Here is a 21,588-nt window from a genome sequence, read left to right as displayed (position 1 = left end):
AATTTCTTAAGGTATACAAGTCAGAGGCGAGTTAAATGGACGTTTTTATTCGTTTGTTCTGCACTACTACCCCTCAAAATATGGAAAGCAAAGAACTTTAGAAGAGATTTGGTTCACAATATCAAAGATGAAGAAGTATGGCTCAAATGGCTCTGAGCACTATGGGACTTAACATCTGAGGTCACCAGTCCCCTAGAACTTAGAACTACTTAAACCTAACTAAACTAACGACATCACACACATCCATGCCCGAGGCAGGATTCGAACCTGCGACCGTAGCGGTGGCGTGGCTCCAGACTGCAGCGCCTAGAACCGCTCGGCCACTCCGGCCGGCCCATGTTTACAGTTCATCCTGTTTCATGTCCATGCACTGGGGATCAGTACGGCCACATAACATTATGCCTTCTGACAGCATAATTCCTGGATCAACAAAATGACTATATTTGACATTGTTCCTGGATGCATTACGTGCTTCCGCCTCTCGCCATTGGAGGATACGGGGGCCTCTTACGAACGGAAGGGCAGCTTTAGCTTTTTTTGTAAAATATTTAAAGCTGCAGTGAATAATGCACAAAATTAAAAGTAACGACGTGTGTGGGCTCTGAGTGAAGCAATCACATGAACATTTGTGTGACAGACTTCTGACAAAAGGTAAACTGTAACTCAAAAGTGATATCACTTAGGCTGTATTCAAGTACTTGGTATTTACACGACAACGATATAACGTCAGCTACATCTGCAAAGAAGAATCATTCCGTTAGTAACTCACTGTAATTGCGTGAGGGTTCAAGTACGTAAAAAAGCTAAACTGGAACGCATATGAAGAAAGCCGCTCATTTTAATTGCATTTCGAAGAACAGTGTTACCGAGAAGCATGAGAAACCTGTCAGTGCGTGATCGACCTCCACGATTGTGAGGTACATAAAATATTCTGAAAACATCACAACACCAAAAAATAATATAGAGTAATGAAATTTCGGGAATACATTTGTCTAGGTGACAAATGTAAGTGATTAACATTGCAAGTTCACGAGTTAGTGTAAGAGCGACGTAACTCATTGCAGATGTCAAAAGCTCCACGTGTAGATGCAGTGTGCCTATCGTGCAAACAGGTTGATTGCAGGCCCTCGACTGACCTCCTCCAAACCAACACACGTCCATCACTGGCACCGAGGCAGAAACAACATTCATCAGAAAGCACAACATACCTCCACCCTTCCCCCCAGTGAACTCTCACTTGACACCACTGAAATTGCAAATGGCGGTGGTTTGGGATCAGTGGAATGCACGCTACAGGACGTCTGGCTCGGAGTTGTAACTGCTCATTGCGTGTCAGTGGTGCCAACTGCTGCCCCGATTACTGCTGCAGATGCAGTTCTATGGCTCACAGTCATACACTGAATACGATGGTCTTCCCTCTTAGTAGTGCCACGTGGCAGTCCGACGAAGCCAGGTCCTACATTCTCGTGATCACCACTGCCAGCAATCACGTACAGTGTGGCCACATTCCTGCCAAGCCTTCTGAAATACCACTGAAGTAACGTCCAACATCTCGCAGCCCAACTTCATGACCACGTTCAAAGTCAGTGAGCTGTTGATAATGGCCTCTTTTTGCCTTAAAGGCATTCTTGACTATCATCAACTCACCATGTCCAATCCGCAAGGTAAGCAATGCTCTCAACCGTTACGGCGTGTATATGCTACTAGCGCTACCCTTATGCGACTGGCGGAAAATTTTAAGAGATATCACATTTCAGATGTAGAAACACGCCTACCAGTTTCGGTTATGTCGCACAACTCCTTCTTAGTGTTGCGATATTTTTCCGTCAGTGTATGTTTCGCAATACTGAAACTACGATGATTTGTTTAATTGCATGCTACGATGACCTGGTACATGTCGTTCTCAAGAAAGTGAGCTTCTGTGACAAGACAGGTTCTCGACGTTAGGGTAGTTGTAAATCGCGCCAGGACACCGCGTAGGTTTTGTGGGAGCGGAGCCTGCTTTGGGAAAGGGGAGTGACGCGCCGCAGGTCGGCAGACATCTGGAAGCCATGGCGCAGATGTGGCAGCGGCTAATGAGGACTGCGTCCGCTTTCCACGCATCTGCGTCTCCAGCAATGCTCGTAAACACTGCGACAAGCCCGCGCCGGCTCTCTCGTAACGATCCCCGCCTCGCGAACGTCAGCGGATGCATATGCGTGCACAGAGGAAAGCACAGAATAAACGAGCAGTGGTGTCCATACGCGAAGGACAGCTGTCTATCAGTTAAAAGCCTCTCCAAACTCAGATGACGAGACTATTGCAGAAAATAGTGTTTCTTACTCTCACTACGGACCGGCTGCCTTCCATGCTTGTGATTTGTGGTGTAATGGCGCTCACTGCCGAGGTTATTTGCGCATGTGGTTTCTGAAGGGAACTCTATTCCTTAACTGACCAGCAAATACTGAATTTGGTTAAAGCTAACACACTTCTGGTAACAATAAATGAGGCCACTGACGATCATAAACGAAAATCAAAGGGCGTCTAGGCGAAAAAAATTGGTGAGATGAGGGTTCGCTGCAAACTTAATTATATAGATGGTTCATTCATTCTGAGAATTCAAGATCTTCAGAATTTTTACCTATTATGGACAATGATACTGGCAAGCTATCGCTCATAAGGATTCCAAGACTTTCTAGAGTGTTTTAATTTCAAATTTGAAGTCTACTAACAAATAATAAAAGTAACATTTTTTCGTGTGATAAAATAACAAACCCACGATTCGTGGATTTTTTTGCTTTACATGAACAGTGAAACCCTGCTTCTTGCCAAATTTTTTATTCTAGAGCAATTGGAAGTACCCTATAGGTTTTGATGGGTGAGTTCGCGAGTGTCAAAACATGTAACATAAATGGTCAAGTCTTTTGACAACATTGGCTTAGAAGTTTCAATTTTTTACATCGCCAACTTCAAGCAGCTACTCGTGCCCGAGAAAAAGTGTCTTGAACAGTCCGTCAGACGGACAGACGAACAACAAAGTGATCCTGTAAAGGTTCCGATTTACCCAACTGACGTATGGAACCCTCAAAAGAAATTATTATTTTGGTGAATGAGGTACTTTTTAAACTATTTATTTTCCTTGTAGAGAGCAATAAACATATGAAGTAATTCACACTTTTGCGCCAGGAAAAATAAGAGAAAATACTCAATTCACAATACAATTTAGCTTATTGTGTTCCCAAATTCTAACAGTGCCTTACCTTAGCTAGTAAATGTTAAGGCGCTGCATGTTCTGTGGGTAAGTGATCTTCAAACAAAGCACATTGGTCCTCTACCCCTAGGCTGATTTGCACGCTATTAGCAGCTACAGCTCTTCTGGAGATGGTATACCTTTCTGAAATATGAATTACTATGGTACTTGACTTTTCTGAAGACAAACGCGTTTCCAGAGTGAATACGTCACGTCAAGCAACAGTAAAAATCCTACGCGATTTGAGGTGAAATTTTTGCAAAAAAAAAATGGTTCAAATGGCTCTGAGCACCATGGGACTCAACTGCTGGGGTCATAAGTCCCCTAGAACTTAGAACTACTTAAACCTAACTAACCTAAGGACATCACACAACACCCAGCCATCACGAGGCAGAGAAAATCCCTGACCCCGCCGGGAATCGAACCCGGGAACCCGGGCGTGGGAAGCGAGAACGCTACCGCACGACCACGAGATGCGGGCGAAATTTTTGCATTTATACTGTAACACTTGTGCAGCCAACAAACCACTGTTACCGAACTACACAGTAGCGTTAGTCAGCTGCTCATCGTTTTTCCGACCATACGAATAAATGATGGTGGTGGTTGTTGGATGTTTAAGGGGGACTAAACAGCGAAGGTCATCAGTCCCCCATTCCAAAATCAGGCGAGCCGAAAATCTACGAAGCAGATAAAAACCAAAGGGGGAGGAGACGTCCCCCCAGGCGCTAAAAGCACACAAATTCAGCAACAAACACTACAGACAAGAACAGGACAGAGGAACACCAGACAGAAAGAAACAGAAGAAAGGAAGATGGCCGGAGACTGGTTGACTGACCACGAGATCAAAAATGGGAAAGAGTCAACCATCTCACGGCACACCAGAACAGCAACAGACACAAGGACAATAGACACAGAAAGGGAAAGGCGCAGGACCTCCCTAAATCGAACCATAAAACGGACTACCACGGATAAAATTTAAAACGGTATCAGCCATGGAGGCATCGTCGGATAAAACCAAAGCCAAAGTGCCCGGGAGATTAAAAGATTGCCGGAGTGTGCGCAGTCGAGGACACTCCAGCAAAATGTGGCCGACCGTCAGCCGGGACCCACACCGACACAAGGGGGGATCCTCCTGACGCAACAGATGGCCGTGCGTCAGGTATGTATGGCCGATGCGCAGCCGACACAGGACTACCGAGTCCCTGCGAGAAGCCCGCAGGGAGGAACGCCACACATCGGTCGTCTCCTTGACAGCCCGCAGTTATCAAATGTGGGGTAGATATTAATTTTCACGTGAAATATTCAGCCACTGTCAGCAGACTTTTCTGTGAAAGGTCAAAACTTTTGTGGTTACCTTTCGAAATTTTGATCACTCGTTTAAACTGCGGTTATTACTTCCATGCCAGAATGCCATGGCAATGACTATACATTGCGGAAAAGCACTACAACTCTATAGGTCTTGTTAACTTTACAGTAGGATATTTCATTGACAAGATGTCTGATGTAAATAGGTAAGATGAGTGGTGAAGAGAACTTTCTACATAAGAAAAATTGACTTTGTGCACATGTTCGTACCCTAACGTTATTATGGTCCTTCTGTGTGATTAAGTGTAACCGATCTGTCGTTTGTCCCGATAACTGATTCTTTGAGAATATACTTCTGAATTACTTCCGGAGATCTTCATGTATCTTCTCTGGGCATCTCCGTAGCACTCTTAGGCTCACTACGTCGGCCCGTCTCAGATTTCAGCACGTCTCTGAAGACCATCGCTCTCCCTTCTTAACCCTAGATGGAGAATGTTCTTGCTTGAAACACTTTAAGAAATACAGCAACCGGCCAAGCACAAAAAATGGTTGATTGCTGTATTACTTCAAGTAATTGAATCTACAGCCACGAAGCTCAACAACCAACACACACTCTCCTTACGGTCCCCTTTGCAAGTGCTCCACGCTTTCACAGAATTCTCGCCAACCTTCAGGTTGTACCTAAATAGGTTGGTTGGTTGGTTGGTTTGGGGAAGGAGACCAGACAGCGAAGTCATCGGTCTCATCCGATTAGGGAAGTAAGTCGGCCGTGCCCTTTCAAAGGAAACATCCCGGCATTTGCCTGGAGCGATATAGGGAAATCACGGAAAACCTAAATCAGGATGGCCGCACGCGGAATTGAACCGTCGTCCTCCCGAATGCGAGTCCAGTGTCTAACCACTGCTCCACCCCGCTCGGTCCTAAATAGGTTTCGTGTGTTGTCATTTATTACATAAAGAGAAAGGCTTGGTTGCAAAGTTATTCTTATTACAAGTAACTGTTTCGCCTGGTTTAGGCGTCCTCAGATTTTTCTAAAACAAAGGGAAATGCAAATACGTGATTATATAAAAATACAAATTAGGGAGCATGGTTCTAAGTTGCGCTAAATTTTTAAAAGCGTTATTTCAAAACATTTTTCAAAAATAAATTAACAGACACGAAAGGCTAACAAAGCAATGCCTATCACTGGCTGGCAGGGTGTTAAAACGATGGTGACAAGATTCACTGGAACAAAACCAGTTGTGTATAAAACTTCCTGGTAGATTAAAACTGTGTGCCGGACCGAGAATAGAACTCGGGACCTTTGCATTTCGCGGGCAAGTGCTCTACCATCTGAGCTACCCAAGCACGACTCACGACCCGCCCTCACAGCTTTACTTCCGCCAGTAAAGCTGTGAGGGCGCGTCGTGAGTCATGCTTAGGTATCTCAGATGGTAGGGCACTTTCCGCGAAAGGCATAGTTCCTGAGTTCGATTCTCGGTCCGACACACAGTTTTAATCAGCCAGGAAGTTTCATATCAGCGCACACTCCGCTGCAGAGTGAAAATCTCATTCAGGTGAGTAAACAGTGTAACAGACGGCCGCATTAAAAATAGATTTCCCGTTCTACTAGGGTGGAATGCCAACAGAAGGCGCTAGTGCCTATAGAACTTATTTCTTATTATCTACTACATGAACCTCTTGCTAGGACTGGCTTATAATGTAATGATACTTAATTTGAAACCAAATCCATTTTAATCCAAGGTAGCAGTATTCGTTCTGCACGCTAGGACAGATAACGTGGGAGTGATTTGTGCGCTATTCCGTCGCCTCTGCGCGGCCGCTACGGGTTGTTCCCACACTTCAGCACGAGACGGAACTAATGCAAACACAGGCGAGCGGCGGGGAGTGGCTGCACCCGCGTTTTCGCCTCCGCCAGCTCGGTGCGGTGGCCACAGCCGCTGCAGCGCACCGCCAGACTTAAATCCTGCCGCGGAGGCCGTAAAACGAGCCTGTCACGAGCAAGCCTGTGTCACACGCGCGGGAGAAAGAAAGAAAGAAACAAGTGTAAATATAATTTTCTGCGCCAAACGTCAGGGCGGCGCAGTGTCCTGGCTCGCCGGGGAGAAAGCTGCTCCTTCTCTTTTTTAATATCACGGAACAATTCTCAATTTAAACAAAGCTGCGGCAGCGGCATTCCAGCCTCGCCGTCACAACTTGGGCCGCCCGCATATTACGGTCCGGCCCGGACACCGAATGCGATTTGTTGACGCCGTCGCAGCGCGGCGGTCCTAAAAAAATAAAAAAGGGCTAAAATATCGCGCATTCCGCCCTCCCGGCGGGCTCCAAATTCACGGCGACGCGATGTGCGCTGCGCACAGGAGAAGGAACGGCCTAGCTGGGGCCGACGCAGGCTTCGCCTAGCCCTACACCGGCGAAGGTGAAGCGCACAGTGGACATGAAACGCTGTTTGTGCCTGCATGTCCCCTAAAACATAAATGTCTGTACGCCGTTTTTATGTCCCGTTATTAAATATAGCAACCTTTTTATGACCGCAAATGTTGATTAACTCACCATACCGAGAGACATGGTGAAGTGGTTAAAGCATTGCAAGACTGAAGTCCCCCCCCCCCCCCCCCTACACATCTTGATTTAAAGATGTCATCTTGCTTTCAGCTTTTATTTTACGACTGAATTGTTGGCATTATCCAATTTTTAAGAATCTATCCAACATAACACAATTTAATGAGAACAATGAGTTTTTTTACTTAATGATTTTATTTAGTTACCAGTTTCGGTGCCTCACTAACACCATATCTGGTGAAACTAGGTAAGTTATCTAGTCGTTTGTGTTACTGTAATGTCTAATTGGTTTCCGTACAAATTTAATGGATTAGTACCTGGATAAAATGAAAGAACCAGGGGTTGTAGAGAGTTTCAGAGGGAACATTACGGAGTTCAAATCAGTCATCGGACAGAGCGCACATTCACATTTACAGCGCATGTAGGACGTTATCCGGGACTTTCCAAAATTAACGTGATTTCTGAGGATATGGTTGACTGCTTCTTTCGTCTACACCTCTCAGTCAGAGACAATGCTTCATCTTAATGGTCCGATATTAACGGAACAATTTTCCAATTTTTCTCACGTCTCTGAGTTTACTGATTGCTTCCAATGAATGTCTACGATATTGGTAATAGAACCGGATTCTCAGATCCCGAATTCCGAAAAACTGCTCATGAACAAGCAGAAAAATGTTATTATAATTTCTACGAGCCCCAGCTCCTACATCTAGGTGGTATTTGATGGGGACCTAGCAAGCTTAAAAGCCGAAGAACTACCCTGCCTCACAAGAGAAGCCAAGCGGGAATATATTAATCTGGAAGATTCGGAGGACACCGAGTAGTATTAGAATGGGCATAGCGTCAGTCAAAACAAATCTGAATAAATTGAGTCTCAAAGACGATGCGGACGATGAAAGCGACAGTGATCAAGCCCAGGGCATGAAACATCATCTACAAGTTTCCAACTGCCCAGCAAGATGTGCCCTTGACGAAAATGAATCAGTGGACATGGTCCGATATTGGGTTGAAAACATTAAAAGATATTTTCGACACATGTAAACGTAAAGTACCTGACAGTAAACGTGGTGGTCACACTCTAAAGAAAACCTGTTATCATACCAAAAATATTATAAAAGAGACATCTTTCACCATTTAAACAAAAAAGGTTTAATTCCTGACAACGATGCTTTCGCAAAGAATTCTGTAAAATCCTGATCCTGGCAATTCCGTGATCTGTGGAGTGCAAGGACATTTACCAATCAGAAAAGATAGAGGCTTTGTAATTGTCAAGTTAATTGTAGGACGCAAACATTTCAGTTATCCACTGCCTATGAAAGGCACAAAACTGAACTGATGACAGTGTAATTCCGATGTAACTGCTGCAGAACCACATTCGGGTTAGTCGTTCAACTCACTGAAAACGAAGGCTCGCTTTTCGCTTTACCCATCCTTTCAATTAGATTTGTAAGCAGGTGACCAATTTCATCGCCCAATATTATTTCACATTATATAGTCTGTATGGAGAATTCACAGCACAAACAAATGTTCTGTGGTTCTACCTTCGCTTAACATGATATACTTCTAACGGAAACCCGGTGGTGTGAGGTACGCGCGATCATTGGCGGCAGCTGAGCAGCGGTGATGTAGTGCGCAGAGCCGCCGGCAGAGCCCGCCGCCGTCGCGTCGCCACCGGCGTGTACCGCTCTCCCTCCACGCGCGCGGCAGGTGATTAATTGTTTTAATCAAGCAAAGAAGGATTGGAGCGGCGCGCGTCGCAAGCCGCCCCCGACAATAGCGGCAGCAGTCTTCGGCGGCCGCATTGTGCTCTCCGAGGCAAAATTAATAGGCGAGAACAAAGTAAACACGCCCCGCAGCAGACAGGTAGCTTCGTTTGCGAATGTTGCTATTGCGGCGAAGACAGTAATTTCCGGCACATGTCTTTTGCACTGTAAATACGGCGCTATAAGTCATCGCTACATACGTCTCTGACTGTAGAACGGCGGTCGCAGTTGAAATCAAACGCGAGTTCAGAGCTGAAACGACAGAACAGTAATTGGACTGACATTTGCCGGTTTTGTGACGTAAACCTACAAAGGAGAATGAATCGGGTGTAGGGGTGGGGATGAGTGGGGGGAAGGGGGACAAGCTGGGCCACATAAGATGGCAAATTAAGTCTTCTTCGAATCTATGAAACCAGCACCTTGGTTTTTAATCCCAGGTAAGAAGCACATTAAAATTCCAACTGATTACGTTTTCTGTTTCCCAGAGGAATGTTTGTCGTAATCGGACGGTGAAATATTTGTTTTTCTAAAAATCACGAAGTGGTGGATTTACCTGAAATTATATTACTATGTGTTGCCGTTTACCATGCGTCTTCTTCGCGTGTCTTGCAGAATACGTAAACAGTAAAACAAAGGAATTTCTATTTATTAGCAATAAAATTAACGCTCTATGCATTCCATGCCAAGCTACATCCTGCTGGTGTCCATAATGTAGCATCATAGATTATCTTTCCTTTAAATCCACGGCATAAATGTAATGAAGAAAGTTTGCGCTTGTTTGCCATGGTGGATGAAGATCAGCAAAGTTTTAATTAATTTAACCGCAGTAAAAATTCGCTAGATTTGACTGCAATAATCTTTATTACTAAGACAATTGTCAGCTTTCATCCACATCAACACACTTCTCAATTTCAGCCAAATCAAAGTACAAACCTATTTCGAATCGCCACGAAATTTTTATACCACGTTCTTATCTGCCCATAAAGCACACGAAATCTATAGGCTGAAACTTTCATGTTACCCTCTAATGATGATACGCAATATTGACTGGACAGCGGCAAACATTTACTGTTAAGTTCTTCAGAGGTGTCATGTAAGAGAACATCTCTTACGTTCGAATGTCTTCCGATTTCGCAGTAAATGTGTGATCAGACTGATCGAATAACGGAAAACATAGCTCGACAGGTATTCGAACGCTCTTAACCATTTTATTGCCTCACTCGGCTTTTATTACAGGTCTGTAGATAAGGAACTTAAACTGGAGCGAATAACATAAAAGAAACAGAATCACAAATTTCAATTTTGCCTCCCAAAAGTGTGGACGTTGCTTAAAGTTTGAAAAAGAATGAAAAAGTAAGGAAAGGTAAAAGAAAAGAAACGCGATAAGGCTTCCAATGAAAGCGGTGTTATGGGGAAAACCACAAAACGAGGACCGGTTATAAGCACCGAAGTTTTCCCATATATACATTACTAATGCTCGATCAGCTATGCAGATGAGGCGGACTTTCACTGAATAAGATAGCATAGTTGTCAGTGTGATTGCTCATAATAACTGCTTAAGATGCGTGGACTTACATGAATACAAAATGGCAGCAGCTTTCCGCGACCGGTTTGCGCTCGAAGCGCAGCCGCCGTATAATGCAGGGCACGCCCCCGTTATTGGGGGAGATTATTAAAATACTACTCGCAATGGGCAAACGCATTGCATTCCATTATGCCCGAAAAACTTTTAGCTGCAGCGTAACGACATGTAAACGCTGTTATAACACAAAATGTATGTAACAAATTATCCCTCCCCAGCCACAGAAAATGTAAAACAGGATACAGAAAAATAGCTCCCGACATTTTTTTCCCCACCTCACCTTCGTGGGGGAAAAATATAAATGTATTCGTGGGTCATATGGCTTAATGATATGGAGTGGCCGAGATGGGCGATTCTGATTCGACGGAAGTCTCTCCCCACGCCGCCTCCCGTTAGCTGCCCCTCCCGCTTTCTGCTCCGCCCTCCTCTACCGCTGGAGAAGAGCGACCAAAACGGTGCGCAATTTGCAAGTTTAATTCGTGGACGTTCCGGAGGAAAGCCAGCCAGATGCGGCCGTCAGCGCTAACCCAGGTATCCATCGATCGCCTCCTAGGAGCTGCGGCAGCGCCTTTGGTGATGGAACCACATGGCTCCACACGTGACAACAGCTGTAGTTACGTGCAGCCGTGTGTCTACTGATAGTAAATGCGTGTACCATTCAATTTCCGCACTTCCGACTTTTTTACGTTTACAAACACTTGCAGTAGATCTTGCAAGCAAGAGCACGATGCACAATCCAAATTGGGAAAGGCACTTTATTACACATGCAGCAATCGGTTATTTCTAGCTGTGGCTTCCCTAGATGTCTGAAGCGTAAACTTGTTATAATCTTGTTCACGATCGGCGCCGCTTCGTACAGCACTCGAAAGAAATCCCTCGACATAGAACAATTCAAATATCGCGTCACGATACGAAGCACGGTCCAATAGTCTATATAAACAGTACTTCAGATTGGGGGCATCCAGTCACAGATATACTTCTGGTTTGGCAGGCTAGTGAGCACAGACTTTCGGGTGTAGGCGATTGTGAAGTCCCATACTGGGTGCTGAAGTGCTTGGCTGAAGAAGGAGACGGCCTGTTTTGCATGTGGCTACCATGAAACCAACTTCTCAGCAATCTGCTGTAATGAAAGAACTTTAATATCAGCGAAACTTCACTTTAACTTGTCATGACTAACGGTTTAGCGCAACAATTTAAACTTAATTGCAGGTTTTTGTTTTTTAATCTGTGAATACATCATTACCTGAAGAAACGAAGTGTGTCCTCGAAACTACCTTGGTATTGTTTGGAACTATATGAAATATTGAATACTCAGAGTGCTTTTACTACCGTCGTTCATTTGTACTCCTTCTCTAAAAAACGAAATGGACACACTGTAGAATGTTGGCCCTTCGTAGCACAACGCATTGCTGTGCGCAGTGACAGGCTCACACGACACTTGGTCGGGTTATATTATGAATCATGAGACCGATTCCTTGACAAATACGGAATGATGCTGTCTCTCATTTCTCGTGGCGTAAACGAGTTCGCCACATTTCCAGCAACCGGCGATGTTGTCTGCACTAGATTAGATTACTGTACAAACACACGGTGCTAAGAACGGGCCGCAACTCCGGCGCATCCTCGAGCGCCGGAGAGCAGAGCAGCAAAGTTGAGGCAGCGCCGCCCGCCCCCGCATCTCGGGCTGAGCCCGGCGCGGCCGTCACTCCGCTGTCATATTAGCTGCCGCCCCCCGCCGCCGCCCGCATTCACGCCACGCCGGGCCGCGCCGCCTCCCGCCCCCGCGCTAATTTACACCGCAGCTTCTCGGCGATCGCGACGCCTTCATACAACTCAAATGAAGCCTGCCTGCGCTCTGACGTGATCACCAGACGCACTTCTCAGACAAATTGTAATTAGGTGCATGCGCAAATAGGCCAGTTTCTCAGCTCAGAGGGCACAGTAGGGTTCCTGCAATGCCTGCTTAGTTCCGTTCAGGTAACATTTTCTGCGTAGGCAGATGTTCATATGACTGTGATGCTAGCGGTGGTGGTTACGGTATCTTTGTCAATGTAGACTTACGAGACACATCAGTCAGTCACCCATAATGATTGTTCTGATGGTTTAATTCGTCACGGGAAGCGACTGTTCGTCGTAGCAGTACGTCTTATGTATGCGGGGCTGTGTTAGAAAAAGAATCAAGACGAAACACTGGTGAAACGTAAACAGGCGCAGTTAGCTCTATACCATATGGAGGACAGTGTTAACTTCGTGTAGTTGTCTTGAATTTAGTTAACCGGCTGATGCTTTTCTGAAAACATGACATTACCTCATACAACAAATACTTTCGAGCGGAAACACATGATTTATAGCGATATACTATCTCAAATTTCTTAGTGTCTATTTCAGGCAAGTAATAGTTGCTTAAACTGTATATTGAACTAATGAGAAACTATTGATGTAAATCGAGTAAATTTAAATCGCTATTTCATTCATTATTGTTAAGATTATCCTTTTTGTGTGAGAGAGATATTTTAACTCTGCAACACAACGCTCTTTACATATAAAAGAAAATGGTAAGCGTAATACAAAAAGTTCATTTGAAACACTGGAAAGCAAAGGAATCTGTACTACCGTGAAAGATACGTAACGTAATTTCTAAACTGAAGCTGTTGCTTTCAATCTTTCAAGAAAATCGTCAATACCATTCTGAAACGAAATGTTTAAAACTTAACTGACGCTTCTCTTATCCATAAAATAAAAGGAAAAACTACCTCACATCTGAATAGCATGCTATCAGGAAACTGAACGTTAGCATGGTCGTGGTACTAATAAGCCGATTCATGGGGATATATTCGACGATTCCGCTATTCATTTTCTACACGCTACTAACTGAAACTTTATCTCGAGCGGGGACAAATCATCAGGCCGGGAAGACCGAAAACTTCCAACATGAACCCGGTTCGAGACTAGATCTATGCGATTCGGGGGGATCGTTCTAGCAACTGAGGTATCCGAAATGATCTGCGGATGAACTGAAAGCATCCTTTCGTATGTGCATCTCTCACACTTTCCCAAACTCAAAATAAGCTCTCCTGTAGTACTGGATAAAAGGCTATGGTGAAGAACACCTTAATCACTATCTAGGAGTTTGTCCCATAACTTAATTTTCGCCCTCTGCTATAACCAACGATTAGATAAAACCTTATGGCGGTTTATCGAACTGAGACTACGTTTCCAATCCGAGTTCTTGCCTTTTATGGAGAATTCAGATAGTCAGCAACGTTATCTTCCTCTTCTTAGCAGTCGCTACTGTGAGACGATGTTTCTCTGTATGGCGCTATAATGGAATGTAGTTGAACTGAATCAAGAGATGTTAAGGAAATTACATTAGCAAATGAGACACTAGCTGTAGTAGATGAGTTCTATTACTTACGCAGCAAAATAAATGACTATGGTCCAAACAGAGAGCATATAAAGTGCATACTGGCAATAGCAAGCCAAGCGTTTCTGAAAAACAGATGTTTGTGAGCATCGAACATAAAATATCAGGAAGTGTTTTATGGCGGTACGAGTGTGTAGTATAGCCTTGTACGGAAGCGAAACGTGGGCGAGTAATTGTATAGGCAAGAAGAGAAACGTGGTGACTCAGGAGAATGCCGAAAACGTGATAGGTGTTCAGATAACTAAGAGGACGTACGGTAGGGCGGTATCTGTATTTTACAGTGACTGTATAGCCTGATGCAATGTTCCTTCGGACTCGCATCGAACTTTGCAGACACTGTAAAATACAGACACTGCGCTACTGTATTTCATGCCAAAGCTAGGCAATCTGACGAGCGTAACAATGTCCCTGTGTAGGAATCATTCGATTTAAATGCAAGCACTATATAAGACGTAGACACTAGAACAGGGGTGTCCAACTCGCGGCCCGCGGTCTCTACGCAGCCCAAATCAAGTAGCAGCACGGCCACACGCTCGTAATGAAACATAAGTTTATATGATCGCTCTAAGCTCGTTGACACCAGTGCCTACCAATTTAAGTTGTATATTACAGCACTGAGGATGGTCACTAAGTGACCGAAAATCGATTTTGCGGTTAATAAAGCAAAAAAATACGACCAATGCTGTCTCTCCTTCTAAGTACTTCTATGTAACGTTATGATAAATTAAATATCTTCAATCTGAAACCCCCGCCATGCAATCTATTCCTTCATTGGGCCGCCATCCCCCTGTTTTATTAGGTTGGACACCCCTGCGCTAGAACATATGTAAGTCTGGACCGGCCCTGAAAGCGTGCTCGGATGGCAGAGCTATTAAGGCGATCCCTAGCGTAAAAGCCTGGGATCGAGCACCGGTCCGGCACAAATTTTCACATGTTACTAGTCAAGCGTGTAGCAGTTGTACAATCGTATTCGAAGTTTGCGAATGCATTTAATAATGACGTATTTAATCCAATTGGGGTACAACAAAATATGTCGGTTGACAGGATATGTCCTGATGCATTAAAGGAATTTTGTTAACGGAGGGATATGTGAGGAATAAAAGTTATAGGGTGAGATGAATGTTTGAATACAGTAAGCAGGTTGAAATGGATGGTTCAAATGGCTCTGAGCACTATGGGACTTAACATCTTAGTTCATCAGTCCCCGAGAACTTAGAACTACTTAAACCTAACTAACCTAAGGACAGCACACAACACCCAGTCATCACGAGCTGCGGACAGTTGAAATGGATATAGGTTGCTGTTGTTATTCGGAGATGAAGAGAGCTGCACATTATAGAGCAGTTTGAAGACTGCATCAGGTAGTCTTAGGACTGAACACCAATACCAAAACCACCACCACCAACAACAACAACAACAACAACAGTGGCACCACAGTTATGTAGCGTACTGGGCTTCGGAGCTCTGATCCCGGGAATAACGTAGAATTAATACTGCGCACGCCTAGCAAGTATTAATGTGACCACGAATAACAAAGCCGAGTCAAGACGGGACGTCCTCGCGTGGTCCAGATGCGTCCAAGTAAAAGGAAGGGAAGGCCGAAACAGGGCGCCCGGGCTCGCTTCCGGCCGGCACGTGTGTCTAATACGACACATCCTGTGCCGCTGGCGGCGGCGTGATTTCCACGGCGTGGGCAACAATTGTCCCACTGTGACGTCACGGCTCTCGAGCCGTTCAATTGGCTGCCCACACGCGCGTGCGGGCTGCGGGCGCCCACGAACGCCGCCGTCTCTCCAGAGCAGACAGGCGGTCGCTGCAGGTGGACGGGCTGACTGGCTGGCTGGCTGCTGTGGCTACAGGGCGGGCGTCGTTCCTCATCGCCGGCGCGGCGTCGGCAAACAGTTGCGTGCGCAGCTTGTCCTCCCTGGACTGTCGCGGAGTAATGGCTTTCTGTTTTCTTGAAGTAATCAACTCTGCGGTCGTCCACTAAGTTTCTCAAGTACTTGCGTGCCACTCATCGCTACTTATTACTTCCTCTTGAAACTCACCGGGGGAAAGCTCATCATAAAAATAACTGAACCTCCTTGTCATTTCTCTCTGCTTCTTCTAACGCATTTCTATTTTTATTGATTTATTTACAAACTCTGAAATTAGTTATCATACAGCTACAGCTTAACAATATAGGCTAAGAGCGTGGATTACCATGTGCGAAACGTAACTCACCTTTTCCAGTTCCAGCAGGTGAAACCGAAGAACCTGGATCGCCTGTACCATCTGAAAAAGAAAAACAAACAAATATTTTAATAAACTACGAATACTGAAACTCTTTTCTTTTCAGTACTGCATTCGGCAGTAGTTATTGCTTTACTGTGAGATAAGTAAACTCCGAGAGGTTATCAGCAACAGTACCTTACGCTTATTGTAGAGTTACGGAAGTTTCTGCGTCTTAAATCGAACGGCTCAGAGTAAAATGATAGCGAGAATGCGTGTGCGTTGCCCCCTGGTACCTGTGGCGATGCTTTCCGTATATGAACCCTTTAAGTCATATTGTGACTTTGGTTCAACATTAACATGCAAGTCATCCGTTAGAGACGGGTAAGACTTCCACAGATCGGAGTATGGCTACGAAGTGCTACTTTCCGCGAGAGGTCTGATTTCTCTTATTTTCTTACGATAATAGTTTCTCCCTGTGTAGGTATGTGCTAACAATATTTTTCACATTCGGTGGAGAATGTTGGTGATTGAAACTTCATTAGCAGATCCTGCCGCAACGAAAAACGCCTTTGTTTTAATGACTGCCACCGTAATTCATGTATCATATCCGTGGCATTCTCCCCTCTATTTCGCAATATGAAAGGAGCTGCCCATTTTTGAACTTTTCCCATGTCCTCTGTCAATCTTATTTGATGTGGATCCCATACCACGCAGCAGTACTCCAGAGGAGGACAGACAATCTTAGTACAGGCGTACCATAGAGCACACATGTTCCATCTGCTGAGTATTTTGCCAATGAATCACATCCTTTGGTTCGGTTTTCCAACAACATTATCTAAGTGATCGATCCAATTTAGGTTATTCGTTGTTGTAATTCCTAGAAATTTGACTGAATTCACGCCCTTTAGATAGGTGTGGTTTATCACGCAACCGAACCTGACGTGATCGGTAATCTAATCAAAACACCTTCGAGAAACATATCAGTAATCTTGTCACTATCCCGACAGAGGTAATGTGAAACAGCTTCTGTTCCATCTATTTACTCGTGGCCAGAAGCTGTGATGGTGTTCACTTGTTTCGGAAACACTGCTCTTCAAGAGTATGCTCCTATCTTCTTTGCACAAGCTCCGCACTACAGTAATTAGAATGGTGCGCGAGTGTCAGCGCTCGAGAGTGCTCCGCGGCAGAATTAAATAACCAGTCTCGCGCAGAATACGTCAGTTACGCCACCCGCATATTTGTGCAGTCTGGAATGGCTCTGCAGACGGCGATTGCGGAGACATTTGTACTTGGCTAACGAGCTGCGGCGGCTGCGACCTCGCATGAAGATATCGCGAGGCACCTCCGCCAGCGGCCACCTGTCACGTCAATGAGTACGAGCGACGTGTGTCGAAACGCAAACGAGTCCTGCGCGCAGCTCTTTCCAGCCGTGGCTGTCGCGGATAACATCTGAAAGGCGCAGGCGGGACGCCTTGTACAGCTCGCATGTGGCCAGTGCGCGCCGAGGTCATTAGCTATTCGCATTACACAAGCGCGGAAGGTCGCCGCCGCGTTTGCGTACACGGCGGGTGCCAGTCAGCACGACGCGATCGTCTCCGCGCGGACAGCGGCAGACGCTGAGACCACGGAAAGCAAAGCACCAGCGGCGGGAGACGCAAAGCAGTCTGCCTGCCTGCAGTACACCGCGTTTCGGTGAAATGACGACTGACCACGTCACAGATATCGTCTCTGATGAATCAAGAATACAGAACTCAATGAATACGGTAGTACACGTTTCACATGATCTTTATATCTGCTGTTTATACAGGCTGATAATTATTGAACTATTTTTGACAATGTTGACCGGAATACTCTCTTTCAAATTCTGAAGGTGGCAGGGGTAAAACACAGGGAGCAAAAGGCTATTTACAATTTGTACAGAAATCAGATGGCAGTTATAAGAGTCGAGGAATATGAAAGGGAAGCAGTGGTTGGGAAGAGAGTGAGACAGGGTTGTAGCCTCTCCCCGATGTTATTCAATCTGTATATTGAGCAAGCAGTAAAGGAAACAAAAAAAAAAGTTCGGAGTAGGTATTAAAATCTATGGAGAACAAATAAAAACTTTGAGGTTCGGCGACGACATTGTAATTCTGTCAGAGACAGCAAAGGACTTGGAAGACCGGTTGAACGGAATGGACTGTGTCTTGAAAGGAGGGTATAAGATGAACATCAACAAAAGCAAAATGAGGATAATGGAATGGAATGGAATTAAGTCGGGTGATGCTGAGGGAATTAGATTAGGAAATGGGACACGTAAAGTAGTAAAGGAGTTTTGCTATTTGGGGAGCAAAATAACTGATGATGGTCGAAGTAGAGAAGATATAAAATGTAGACTGGCAATGGCAAGGAAAGCGTTTCTGAAGAAGAGAAATTTGTTAACATCGAGTATTGATTTAAGTGTCAGGAAGTCGTTTCTGAAAGTATTTGTATGGAGTGTAGCCGTGTATGGAAGTGAAACATGGACGATAAATAGTGTAGACAAGAAGAGAATAGAAGCTTTCGAAATGTGGTGCTACAGAAGAATGCTGAAGATTAGATGGGTAGATCACATAACCAATCAGGAGGTATTGAATAGAATTGAGGAGAAGAGGAGTTTGTGGCACAACTTGACTAGAAGAAGGGATCGGTTGGTAGGACATGTTCTGAGACATCGAGGGATCACCAATTTAGTATTGGAGGGCGGCATGGAGGGTAAAAATCGTAGAGGGAGACCAAGAGATGAATATACTAAGCAGATTCAGAAGGATGTAGGCTGCAGAAGGTACTGGGAGATGAAGAAGCTTGCACAGGATAGAGTGGCATGGAGAGCTGCATCAAACCAGTCTCAGGACTGAAGACCACAACAACAATGAAACCAATTCTGAACGGTTTGCGTAAGGTATTCAAACTGCACGGTTGGCCGCGGGGCATGATGGGAATTAGTATGCGCATGCGCACGCGCCTTGTTGTTTCATTTGGATGCGTTCGTCAATAAGCAAAACTGGTGCATTTGGGGGACTGGGAATACGCATTTCGCGATCGAGCAGTCTCTTCACCCTCAAAGGATGAATGTATGGTGTGCAATGACCAGTCACCGAATAATCGATGCGATATTCCTCGATGATACGGTGACTACCGAGCGGTACGTGTAGGTTCTGAAAAATGATTTCATCCCCATTACTCAAAGTGAATCTGTTTTCGACAAGAGGGAGCTGGACCCCATTGAAGCAGGAGAGCGATGCCCTGGAGGAGCACTCTGGGGACCGCACTCTGGCTCTGTGTTGCCCTGAGGCTACTAGCATGGGCCTCGATTGGGAGCCATATTCTCCGGATCTGAGCACATGCGGCGCCTTTGTCTGTGGGCTATATTAAAGAGGGCAACGGCCTTGCCGCAGTGGATACACCGGTTCCCGTAAGACCACCGAAGTTAAGCGCTGTCGGGCGTGGTCGGCACTTGGATGGGTGACCATCCAGGCCGCCGTGAGCTGCTGCCATTTTCCGGGGTGCACTCAGCCTCGTGACGGCAATTGAGGCGCTACTCGACCGAATAGTAGCGGCTTCGGTCAAGAATACCATCATAGCGACCGGGAGAGTGGTGTGCTGACCCCACGCCCCTCCTATCCGCATCCTCCACTGAGGATGACTCGGCGGTCGGATGGTCTAGGTAGGCCACTCGTGGTGTGGAGACGGAGTGTTTTTTTTATATTAAAGACATGGTGTATAGCAACAGCCCCAAAACCATTGCTGAGCTGAAAACAGCCATTCAGGTCATCGACAGCATCGATGTTCACACACTTCAGCGATTCATGCAGAATTTCGCTAATTCGTCTCCGTAGCATCATCGCCAATGATGGCAGGAGTATCGAACGTGTCATAACCTAAATTCGAATATCTGTAATGATGTTTACAAGTTGAATAAAATAGGTGCACGCCGTAGTTAGTAACTAATTTTCGTTTTTTTCATATAGTTAAATAATTGCCAACCTATACGTACAGTATTGAAAATTGACTGTTACATTTTCAACTTCCAATATTTTATTTATTACTTTCACTATTCAACATTTTCTTGCATTAGTTACGACAAATATGTAAATCAGTATCTAGTTTTTCGATTGTGAACCACATAAGTTATCTCTGGATGAGTCTGTGAGGTGTTCAGGAAGTATTCGTGGAATTCCGGCTGGGACGAACTATCAGTCCACAGCCCGCCTCACTGTGAGTGCTGTGTCGCAAGTTTGGATGAGCTGTGTGTGTCCTGGCGTGCTATGAGTAAGACTTGTTACGTCGTTTGATGCTGAGGCTTGCAGTTTGCTGTACGGCGCGGTGTTAAGAGGTAGTTTGGCTGTCTGCAAGAAGGGTACAATTGCAACACGATTTTCTTTTTCATTCAAAGTGAACGTATGGCTCATGCATAATTAATTTCTCGATGCTTACTGAAACTTTCATGACTTGGAGGCCTGTTTCACTTGTGAAGATCCAGTCTTTGTGAGGAGACTGTGTTCCGAGGCTCGGTACAGAATCTGCTGTTAATTCATAAGAATGGCAGAATAGTTAATTTCGTCACACTTCTTGTCAGTGAACATCTGCAACTGTTTTGCAGAGATCATACTTTGTCCGATTTTCTTACATGGTGGAACTCTGAGTGCCATATGTTTTCTGAGCACTAATAGGCCTATTATACGTTCTACTGTAATTTAGCTACTTTTCTGAAGTCAGTTGTGTGAATTTGCATAAGTATTCTTTCAAATCATTCTTTTCTTGACAGTCACCTTCCTATTCATAAGAGTTTACGCTGACTTGCACTCAGCAGTCAGCATACGATCACTCGTTTCGAAACGTAATACTTGCCTTCGCAACTGGTAAAACCTTACAGATATCCTACAGTAGTTGACATCAAAAATAGCTTCGACTGCTGTAAATAGAGTTCTTCTTGTTTTGTGTATGATTTTCCAGCTTGAAAGGTAAGTGTAGGTTTTCACGCAGAGACCAGAGTCGCAGCTATTTATTTTACACAAAGTCAGAGTATTCGGTGCTTTGTATTTGCACGCTATTGTAACAGACTTGGTCCATGTACCCACAGCACGGGAGTATTAGCCACTTTGCATTACGTATTTTCATGTGAGATATTTATTAGTATTACTCGGATTCACGTAAATTCAATTTTCTTTTACTATGCTCATTAGCAAAAACGTTGCACGGAGTCTAGGTAATGTCCTATAGCATTTGTGCAGTCTGATCGCGTTACCAGGTTGTTTCATGGGACTAAATCTTGTATAAGACTGGCTTCTTTCTCAATGCAGAGCATGTTCGGACTTAATTTCATAGCTAAGCTGTTTTTCAATGCTACAGGGAACTTTACAATATGTTATCGATTTCAGACTTAGGTAAGATACAAACAACAGTAAAGAGAGCTCATTCGAATATATCAGACATATATTATTAACAAACACTGGTGAATGCCAAAGAATTCCATTTGTCAATTTGGATTAAA

The 21,588-nt window shown here is 44.8% G+C and overlaps 1 protein-coding gene and 1 pseudogene across 1 annotated transcript in view; one reads left to right on the top strand and one right to left on the bottom strand.

Annotated features, from left to right (window-relative positions):
* LOC126481099 (homeobox protein homothorax-like) overlaps window positions 1-21,588 on the bottom strand; it is a 494,851-nt gene that overhangs the window by 304,475 nt on the left and 168,788 nt on the right. Inside the window, exon 5 of the mRNA XM_050104618.1 lies at window positions 16,089-16,139. Coding sequence (XP_049960575.1) covers window positions 16,089-16,139 — 51 coding nt within the window. The remainder of the gene's footprint in view (window positions 1-16,088; window positions 16,140-21,588) is intronic.
* Window positions 19,474-19,591, top strand: LOC126483012 (5S ribosomal RNA; annotated as a pseudogene).

This window comes from Schistocerca serialis, chromosome 5, assembly GCF_023864345.2.
Source record: "Schistocerca serialis cubense isolate TAMUIC-IGC-003099 chromosome 5, iqSchSeri2.2, whole genome shotgun sequence".
In the NCBI taxonomy this organism is placed as follows: Eukaryota; Metazoa; Arthropoda; class Insecta; order Orthoptera; family Acrididae; genus Schistocerca; species Schistocerca serialis.
This window is presented reverse-complemented; position numbering and strand designations above follow the sequence as displayed.